The 9984-nt window shown below is 33.8% G+C and overlaps 3 protein-coding genes across 3 annotated transcripts; all 3 read left to right on the top strand.

Moving 5' to 3' along the window:
• The first annotated feature begins 255 nt into the window (after positions 1 to 255).
• Tsp_05553 (DNA-binding protein A) lies at positions 256 to 2604 on the top strand. Its single transcript, XM_003371833.1, has 8 exons — positions 256 to 260; positions 605 to 826; positions 890 to 1014; positions 1239 to 1415; positions 1630 to 1688; positions 1840 to 1929; positions 2025 to 2339; positions 2464 to 2604. Exons 1-8 carry the CDS (start codon positions 256 to 258, stop codon positions 2602 to 2604), a joined length of 1134 nt encoding a protein of 377 aa, XP_003371881.1.
• Positions 2605 to 2607: 3 nt separating this feature from the next.
• Tsp_05554 (hypothetical protein) lies at positions 2608 to 3404 on the top strand. The gene is made up of 4 exons (XM_003371832.1): positions 2608 to 2722; positions 2805 to 2818; positions 2940 to 3248; positions 3315 to 3404. The coding sequence occupies exons 1-4, from the start codon at positions 2608 to 2610 to the stop codon at positions 3402 to 3404; spliced, it is 528 nt and encodes a 175-aa protein (XP_003371880.1).
• A 1335-nt stretch (positions 3405 to 4739) lies between these two features.
• Positions 4740 to 5429, top strand: Tsp_05555 (hypothetical protein). Its single transcript, XM_003371831.1, has 3 exons — positions 4740 to 4803; positions 4888 to 5012; positions 5292 to 5429. Exons 1-3 carry the CDS (start codon positions 4740 to 4742, stop codon positions 5427 to 5429), a joined length of 327 nt encoding a protein of 108 aa, XP_003371879.1.
• Positions 5430 to 9984: the final 4555 nt, after the last annotated feature.

The raw sequence follows: 9984 nt of genomic DNA, 5'->3' as shown, positions 1-9984 counted from the left end.
TAGTAAAACGAACTCTAGTATAGATTATTAGTTCGGTAGTAAAAATGCTTGTTAGTTAAAGAAGACTTTATTTACACAGTTGTAATGACGAATTATAAATTATTTCAGCGTTAAATTAAATTTGAAATAAAATTTACTATCGACATATTAATAAATTAAAATCTCCTTTTATCGGTAAATTTATTCTTGAGTGGTATTAACCGACAACTACAAAACACCAACAAATAAATATTTTTTGTTATAACGTTGGAAAATATGCGGTACTTTATTATAAAATTAACTAATTTCTAAATTTGCATAATTTCGCTGCTGGTGTTTTTCATATTTCTTTTTCATTGTTTGTCATTGTGAAAGTTAATTTGGAATATTTTATCGAGATAAAATTCGAATATTTGGCGAATTAAATATAGAATAAAATTTTGAAATTAATTTTCCAATTTTCACCTTTCCAAAATTAAAATTCAATTGGCAATAAAGTGCGCATCGTCGAAATTACAGTACTAGAACTTGCTTTTCTCTAACCTTTCCCAGTGACGACATCTCGCAACTGGCCAATCAGAATCAAATGACTTATTTATAAAATTAGCTTTTTGTTTGGATTCAGTCGGTATAGTGCGATACGTGAAGGTTGTTCCACTTCGCAGTTTCGAGTTGTTTTTTTTAAATTTTACATCCACCATCGCAAGCGCGAGCCAACGTTCCACCAGCGCCGTAGTTCCGGGAGATTGAAGTCACCAACTGGCCGGTTTTATCCCAACGAGGTCGGCTTGGGTTCATCGACAATTAGCAGTTCGAATTTTCACAACCGCCGCTCAGCGCTGATTCGGTTTTTTTCTTTGCTTGGAAATCGTGCTTATTGGTTTTGTTTTTCTTTTTTGGCTTAAACGAGCGACACCGGCTTGGTTTCTGTTTGGTTGAACAACGCGAGAAGGTCGCGCTTGGAAATTCTGAAAATCGAAAATGGAAGGCAAAGAGAACGAAGTGAACTCCACGGCGAAGCAGACGCAGGAAAAAGTTTATTTGGGTAATTTTTTTTCGTTTTTCACCGATCGCGGGGCCATATTTTTCGCTCATTTGGTTTAATTTGTTATTTTATTAGTAAGTTTTAAATTTATTTTTATTTTTCACGGTGATTTTATCATTTTTTCTTTCCATTTCTTAACTTCCTGTTCTTCCATGGCCAGCGTCTCAGTGGGGTTTATTTGACTTTGTATGTTTATTTTTTTCTTTTTTTCCAGGAAAAGGTATTAAAGGCAAAGTTAAATGGTTCAACGTGAAAAATGGCTACGGTTTCATCAATCGATTGGACACAGGGGAAGACATTTTTGTTCACCAAGTGAGTTGTTCCAGCGAGAGTTTGTTTGTTTGCCGTCGACGAAATGCGCTTGTTAGGCTGGGATTGCCTGCCGGAGACGGTCTGTTTGAGGAAATTTTCTTCGAGACATTTTTTTTGTTTCTAATTTTAATTCTAATTCCACTTATTCAAAAAGTATGAATTCCACTTTTTTCAATTTGCATGCCAAAATGGTAACATCCATCTGGACGTTGTTGGGTCAGATGGATTGCCAGCGTTTGTTTGAATTCATTTCTGCGTTCGAGAATTTGCTTTCACGAAAATATGAAAGATAGGAACGCGTTGCACTGGAAGCGCTGTCTGGATGGTGAATAAATTGGGGTGGGCTAATTCTGTTTTCCAATGAGGGAGAGTTTTTCTATTATTCAAATTGCTGCATCCACTTTTCCTTGAACTTGTTCAACACTGGCGGAGGAAATACCGTCCATTGCTCTCTTTGTTGGGAAATTGCATGTGCCAATTATTTTCATTTCTTCTGCATTTAGACAGCGATTATTAAAAACAATCCGAACAAATTTTTGCGCAGTTTGGGTGATGAAGAGATGGTCGAATTTGACGTGGTCGACGGTTCAAAGGTGAGTGAAAATAGATCGATTTTTTCTGTTTTTCCGTTGACCGCTGTTTGCCGCGGTGAACAGCGGAATTCTACGCGACCGTTGTTTCAATTCAGGGTCCAGAAGCGGCTAATGTGACTGGCCCAGAAGGTCAGCCGGTCGTCGGCAGTAAGTATGCCGCCGACCGCGCTTTGCATTATCGAGGTCGACGTGATTACGGTCAGCTTTACTTTCGAAGACCCCGTGGGCGTGGCGCGGCGCACGTTACAACCGACGGTGTTCCCGACCAAGAGGAAGAAGACACGCACAATGGGGAAGGCGATCAAGTGGTCCATCGTCGACGTGCTCGTATGTTTCGCGGTGGACGTCGAGCCGCACGTTTTCCAATACGAGAAGGTGTACGTACGGTAGTTATTGCTGGCGAAATTTCCGTAAGAATACGCACGATATAATTTCCCCCACTAACGCATGGTCGTTTATTTTCACCATTCATTATTTTTTATATTTGCATCTACTCTGAACATGTATTTTTCTTTTGTTCTTATTTTTGTTAAGTTTGCATGTTGTTACTTTTTCACGTTGTGTGTTGGTAGAGCTGAGCAAATATTATTGCTTGTGTTGGAAACAACAGAAAAAAAACAATTCAAGAAGAGAAAACATTGGAAACCTGTTCTATTTGGGCAATTACGTCGATGAGTAATGAAAAGTGAAAACTTGTTTACACAGACAGTTTCTGTGAATTTGCCCCCAACACATTGTTATCTCAGCAGTTGTTTGAATAGGTCAACTGCAACGTGTAGCAGCAGTAGTAGTAGTAATAGTAGAGCAGCTTTCTGTTGCTTGTTGCTAATCAATGAGAATTTCTCTTTCTTTCTTTCTTTCTTTCTTTTTTTTAGCACATGCTTGCCTAGTTTTAGCGGTGTTGCTGCAAAATGTGCATCTTGATTTTCACTACTGTGTGCATATTCTCTCACCACGTTGCTTAATTACGTGTTGAAATTCTTAATTATTTTTTTCTATTCTTTTTTTAGCAGTATCCACGAAACGTACCATCGTTGAGAGTTCCGCGTGGCCGGGGTCGTGGCGGCTCCGTACGTGCAGGATTCTCTCGTTATCAAGGTGGATATGAACGTGGATACAGAGGACGTGGACGTGGGCGAATCATTTACAGACCCAGGGGTCGTGGACGTGGAAACGGCTATGCTAGCGAAGAGAGAGGTGAGCAGGAGCGACATCTGGATAATGTTAATTCCGATTTGGGCGAAGTTGCAGTTCAAGAAGACTCTACACTTCAAAAGTCAGAAGAAAAGGATGACAGTTCCAACAACACTTCGAAGGCAGTTTTCAAATTTATACAATTTACTTGAAATTGTTGTTGTTGTTTTTTTCAACTGCTTTTTTTTCAGACAGTAGTTTCGTGCGAAACGCCGAATGGCGATGGAGAAACGAAGCAATCGGAAAAGGCAGGTTCGAATGCTAACAACGCAGCGGCTTAGGAAGGCATTTTTCTTTTTGGTCAACAGATTAATTGCGCATTTATAACGTATCACATTATTCATTTTTAAACTATTGTATAACTTTTTTCCGGAACACTTTTTTCTCTTTTCTTCTATCTACCACTGAATGAATATTTCACCATCTTAGGGTAGTTCTTCTATATTATTGTACGCAGAACATTGTCTTAGATCTGGACAAGTCGTTTGTCAATTCTGATTTGTTTATCGAACAGTCTATGCATTCGATTTGCGTTTTTTTCACACAGCAGATGCTATTATATACATACTATCGCTGCTGCCGCTGCTATTTACTACAATACTACTACTACTACTACTACTATTACTACTACTGATAAAGTATTATGAATTATGTTTTTTTAGGCTTTTCATAAAGCATTTGTGTTCCGTTCCAACTGTTTCTGTTAAAAAAGTAAATGAATAAGAAGTGTGGTTTTTTTCCAACGGGATGTGTTTCGATAGTTCAGTAATTTCCATCTAGTTAGCTAGCTGTCTGCGCTTTTGCCGCGCTTGGAAAGTTGGCTGTTAGCATTGTCTTTCCTATTCGTGGTTCAGTTGCTAATTAAATATTGGTAATTATTGTTCGTTATTTTTGCTTCTTCGTCCCCACGACCGTTTACGGGCCAGTAACAATGTCGTGCATATGTTGCGTGGCTTGGGGTAAATCAGCAGCGTAAACATTGAATTTTGTAGTTTGAAAATTGTTCTTCAGCAGTTTGTTATCAGCAGCAGCCATGCTGTATGATGTAAATGCGTTATTTGTCTCTAAATGCGACAAAGAAAGTGACAGTAAGCTGCACAAAACAATTGCCTACAGTATTCTTCAGTTACAGTAGCTTGCGGTTAATTTTGTTGTTTTACCAGTTAAATTATTTCATCTATTACATTGTTATATTATTCTTTTGACAATTATCAGTGATGTAGTTTTTTTGTTAAAAAAGTCATTAGCGGGAAGTGTAGGCGTTTGGAATTCTGGAATCCACTCAGAAAAAAATTTAGTCTTCTCATTGAATTCATTGCGACCAGCATTGAGTGCAACAGCTTTGTGTTGCATTTTCAACAAATATGACAGTATTCATAAGTTTATTCCAATTATTCCCTTCAATGCATTATACATATGCATATACATATTCAATACATACATACATACACATATAATAGCTAGAAAAACTAACTGCGCTGGTTGCATAACTGCAGGGCTAACAAACAGAAAAAGAGCTAATTTCGAAAAAAAAATTTCGCTGATTTTCAAAAAAAAACAGCAAGTGTATAGTCCATGAAAATAGCAATATTCGAGAAAATCTTTGGAAACTAAAAATGGACATTAAGGACATCAATCGATCGGAAACGATTAGACAAGTACAACAAACTTATCAGCGCCGTTCATAGTTGCACAGTTCTTGAGATATCTAAAAAACGTGGGTCACTTGCCCATAAATTGAGATAGGAAAACTGCCAACTTTAGAAGCCCATTATTTCACAACAACAGGGCAGATTTCGCCAAAACCCTGCATTTCATTTTTCAGAGCAATGAAAACGATTCGCATGCTGATTTCCAAAAAGACAATTCATCAACATGAAAAGCTGAAGGTTAATTTCAGTGATGCTTGTCATACCCTTTTCAAGTGCGATTAATACTTTCATTCTTTCTGTTGGGACACATTGTTGATTGATAAGATTTTCTATTATGGCAGAAGATAAAACTATTATACTTAACCATCTTTATATTCCTACTGTGTGGTAACCCTCACTGAGTAATGTGAGTGTGTAGGCGAGTGTGTATTCCTGTCAGTAGTGTGTTGTGTTGCCTGTCCTTTTAACTTACTCGTATCGTGTGTGTTCAATTGCGTTTTGGTCAATAAATAACAGAAAACGCTACACCGTTGTACGTTAACTCATCACCGCAATCAACCTTCCTCAAATATACAACACATTCTAACTAAAATAATGAAAATAATTTTGGATAGTTCGCAATTTCATATTGGACAACAAAGCACATGGCTATAAGGGAATAAATTTCGCGATAAAAGTTGTAGATCGCATTTCAAATTCCACGCTGTTAAAACTCAGGAAGAATGAGCGACGCCATGAGCAATAAATGGAAAGGTCGAATGCATAGGATTTGTGCTAATTGTGTCCACGTATCGGTGATTACAGTACATCAATTGTTTCTCCGCTGCAGACGATACTGAAGATTTATTTCATTAATTCATTCATGGAGGCCTTGGATCAGAGTCGCACAAAAAACGTTTTGACGCCGAATGTATCATATTAATGAAAATTTCACAAATGCACTAATGAACCTTTTCAAAACCATCAGTTGAATTTACCAACTCATTCCTCTCAGATATTTATTAATACCTGCTAATTAAAAGCTATCCAATGTAAGTCTTTGCTTTGTACAAAAGTAAACGTCTCATGGTATGCTACACCATGATCATCCTTATAATATGATAATGATAAGTGCAATCAATTTTGTGCTAATTAAAGGTATGTAAATTTTCAATAACCCGCAATGGATGATTTTTTCAGAAATTTCATAAAGTTAACGGTTTGAGAATTTGAAATTTATAGAATAAGAAGAATAAGACATTGTACGAAAATAGCTTTAAAATGTGATAATCTTTAAGAATTCCTATCTCTAAATTATAATTAATAAAAAATTCAATGAACATAGGTTTATTAATTTCGAAAGTTACTGTTTTATAAATGAAAATCAGGAATAATTTTATTAAAATACGTGCCTTTCTTTGGTCGAAAACAATAATAAAACCATTGCAAAAATTTATGAAACCATTCCGTATGCACACTGATAGAACGTTTATCTTTTCTTCCTTTTTATTTGGACATCGTTAAAATTCTATTTTGGTTTAAATTTTTTTCACATATCTCAACAAATACTGAATGAGGAGCTGTCCAGATAATTTTATCATAGTTAGAAAAAAATTCTCCACCGATGTAAATTACTTGACTTAACTTTTTTAGAAAAAAATTTTTCTCGAAAATTGCAAAATTTCATGGGCTATAGACTTCGTTGTTTTTGCGAAAATCGGCGAAAAATTTGTTTTCAAAATTTGGACGTCTTTTGATTGTTATAATTTCATATTGATAAAATAAAGTGTGTTCTAGAGTTTCAACCCAATCTAAACACTAATTGTGGAATAAATTGGCCCTACATTTGTCCACTACCTATCTTAATACATGCGGAATTCGCCCATTAGTAATTATCTTCCAACGGAAGGACAGACTTCCAATTTCTGTATATGAAACATTTCTGGCTTTGAATCTTTTCCAATTCTACTAATTTATCGTTTTTTTACGATCAATTAAATTGAATTTCTCAAATTATAGCTGTTAAATAATTATAAATTGCTGCGAATCAAAACTTATGCGTTGTAAGTGTTTACTTTGCTATAAAGCAAACATTTCATGGAATGTGGTTCCCGTTACCACCTTTTTCATGCATTAAATTTCTGAATGATACCAAATGTGTGGCTATTTGAATTTAATTTCGCAAAGTAACAGCGATGCAATTTTGATTTGCATAATCAGTACAATATGTAGTCCCCCAAGGTTAAACATAATTTCAAATACAAGGAAATTAAACAAATTCACAATTCATATAAAGCTATTGGGCTAATGCATGGTAGTTCATCAAATCTTCATAGTTATCCGATAGTATGCACAGTTAAACTTATTACATGGTTGTCAAGAACTCTGCCGTATTGTAAAAGATTACAATAATAACTGCAATGAATTTTGTGCTAATTAAAGGTATGTAAATTTTTAATAACCCGCAATCGAAGATTTTTTGAGAAATTTGATAAAGCTTACGGTTTGAGCATTTGAAATTTATGGAATATAAGGACTCGCACATTGTACGAAAATAGCTTTCTAATGTGATAATTTTGAAAAATTCTTATCTGTAAATTATAATCAATCAAAAAATTCAATGAACAAAGATTGTTTAATTTTGTAAGTTACTGCTGTATAAATGAAAAACAGGAATAATTTTATTGGAATAAGTGCCTTTTTTCGGTCGAAAACATTGCTAGTTCCGTTGTAAAAATTAGTGGAACCATTTGGTATGCAAATTGATTCGACTTTTATTTTTCATTCTATTTTATTTCGACTCGCTTAAAATATTATTTCAGTTTCATTTTTTCAAACATATCTCAACAAATACACAATCAGTTGATTGCCGGATAATTTTATAATAGTTAGCAATTGAATCTTCACCGATATAAATCAATTGCATTAATTTTTGGAGAAAAATATTTTTCTCGAAAATTGCAAAATTTCATGGGCTAGACACCTGGTTGTTTTAGCGAAAATCGGCTAAAAATTTATTTTCAAAATCTGGAATTTTTTTCATTGTTATAGTTTCATGTTGATAAAAGAAAGAGTTTTCTAGAGTTTCAACCCAACCTGAACAATAACTGTTGAATAGATGGGCTCTAAATTTGTCTACTGCCTATCTTATTACATGGGGAATTCGCCAATCTGTAATTCTCTTCCAACGGAAGGACAGACTTCCCATTTCTGTTTATGAAACATTTCTGGCTTCGAGTCTTTTACACTTCTACTAATTTATTGTTTTTTTACAATCAATTAAAATGAATCTCTAAAATTATAGCTGTTTAATAATTATTAATTGCTGCTAATGAAAACGTATGCGTTGTAAGTGTTTGCTTTGCTATAAAGCAAACATTTCATGGAATGTAGTTCCCGTTACCACCTATTTTATGCATTGAATTTCTGAGTGATACCAAATGTGTGGCTACTTGAATTCAAATTCACAAAGTAATAACGGTGCAATGGTGATTTTCTTAATCAGTACAACATGTACTCCCCAAGGTTAAACATCATTGCAAATGCAAGGAAATAAAATAAATTCACAATTCATGGAACACATTTGGGCTAATGAATTGTAGTTATTCGAATCTTCATAGTTATCTGGTGGTAGGTACATTTAAACTTATTACATGGTTGTCAAGAACTCTGCCGTTTTGTAAAATATTATAATAATAGCTGCAATCAATTTTGTGCTAATTATAGGTATGTAAATCTTTAATATCCCGCAATGCATGATTTTTTGAGAAATTTCATAAAGTTAACGGTTTGAGCATTTGAAATTTATAGAATAAAAAGACTCGCACATTGTACGAAAATAGCTTTAAAATGTGATAATTTTTAAGAATTTTTATCTCTAAATTATAATTAATAAAAAATTTAATGAACATAGGTTTACTAATTTCGAAAGATACTGTTTTATAAATGAAAATCAGGAATAATTTTAATTAAAATAAGTGCCTTTTTTTGGGCGAAAACAATGTTAATACCATTGCAAAAATTAATGAAACTATTTCTTATGCACACTGATTTAACTTTTATCTTTAATTCCTTTTTATTTTGACATCGTTAAAACTCTATTTTCGTTTCAATTTTTTCACATATCTCAACAATTTCGGAATGAGGAGCTGTCGAGATAATTTTATCGCAGTTAGAAAAAAAGTTTCTATCGATATAAATTACTTGACTTAATTTTTGGAGAAAAAAAATTTTCTCGAAAATTGCAAAATTTCATGGGCATATAGACTTGGTTGTTTTTGCGAAAATCGGCGAAAAATTTGTTTTCAAAATTTGGAATTTTTTTGATTGCTATAGTTTTATATTGGCAAAATAAAGAGTTTCCTAGAGTTTCAACCCAACCTAAACAATAATTGCTGAATAAATGGGCTATAAATAGGGTAGACCCCGAGTATACATCAAAGACATGCCGCTTCACACTTTGATTCGTTTTAAAGTTTTTCGTAGAACTCTGATTAGTTTTAAATTTTATTGGTCTACACTGCGGCTAAATTTCATTAGTTCTTGTTGCGATGAATTTTACTCGCTGTTGACATTCTAAATTTTACTGGTTGTCATTTTCATGCATTCTATTTGTTAAATTTTGGTTTCTTTTTAATGGTCACTTTTTTATTCTAAGCTTTACTGTTTATCTTCTATATGTATATTAGCAGTAGCTAAATTATACATTTGAAAGCTGACTAGCAATTTAAAATTATAAGTTTATTAACAAATTTGCTTGTGGTTTCATTTTTGTGTATAATAATATACATACAACTGCTGATCAGATCTAACAAATTCGCTTTACTTTAATTTAAACTGACTTGGTTTATTGCGTGTATACTGTTGAGCATTTTAAAGATCTTGTTCAAAAGTTTGCTTTCTATTAATTTGTTTCTTAATTTGATGAAGTTAAGTATAAGTTCAAATTAAAGTATTCATTTGTCTACTGCCTATCTTATTACGTGGGGAATTCGCCAATCTGTAATTCTCTTCCAACGGAAGCAGAGACTTCCAGTTTCTGCATATGAAACATTTCTGACTCCGAATTTTTTACAATTCTACTAATTTATCGTTTTTTTTACAATCACTCATATTCAATTTCTCAAATTATGGCTGTTAAATAATTATTTATTGCTGTGAATCAAAACGTATGCGTTGTAAGTGTTTACTTTGCTATAAAGCAAACATTTCATGGAATGTGGTTCCCGTT

The sequence above is a fragment of the Trichinella spiralis genome (assembly GCF_000181795.1).
Source record: "Trichinella spiralis strain ISS 195 chromosome Unknown Scfld9, whole genome shotgun sequence".
Taxonomy (NCBI): Eukaryota; Metazoa; Nematoda; class Enoplea; order Trichinellida; family Trichinellidae; genus Trichinella; species Trichinella spiralis.
This window is presented reverse-complemented; position numbering and strand designations above follow the sequence as displayed.

What these genes read in the sequence shown, in the direction of transcription:
- Tsp_05553 (XM_003371833.1), top strand. An exon ending in CGCCGCTCAGCGCTGATTCG is followed by an intron (nt 827 to 889) that starts GTTTTTTTCTTT and finishes GGCTTAAACGAG; the next exon opens with CGACACCGGCTTGGTTTCTG. An exon ending in GGGATTGCCTGCCGGAGACG is followed by an intron (nt 1,416 to 1,629) that starts GTCTGTTTGAGG and finishes TATGAAAGATAG; the next exon opens with GAACGCGTTGCACTGGAAGC.
- Tsp_05554 (XM_003371832.1), top strand. Translation starts at nt 2,608, where the DNA reads ATGAAAAGTGAAAACTTGTTTACACAGACAGTTTCTGTGAATTTGCCC. An exon ending in CCAACAACACTTCGAAGGCA is followed by an intron (nt 3,249 to 3,314) that starts GTTTTCAAATTT and finishes CTTTTTTTTCAG; the next exon opens with ACAGTAGTTTCGTGCGAAAC.
- Tsp_05555 (XM_003371831.1), top strand. Translation starts at nt 4,740, where the DNA reads ATGGACATTAAGGACATCAATCGATCGGAAACGATTAGACAAGTACAA. An exon ending in ACAACAAACTTATCAGCGCC is followed by an intron (nt 4,804 to 4,887) that starts GTTCATAGTTGC and finishes TGCCAACTTTAG; the next exon opens with AAGCCCATTATTTCACAACA. An exon ending in ATCAACATGAAAAGCTGAAG is followed by an intron (nt 5,013 to 5,291) that starts GTTAATTTCAGT and finishes AATAAATAACAG; the next exon opens with AAAACGCTACACCGTTGTAC.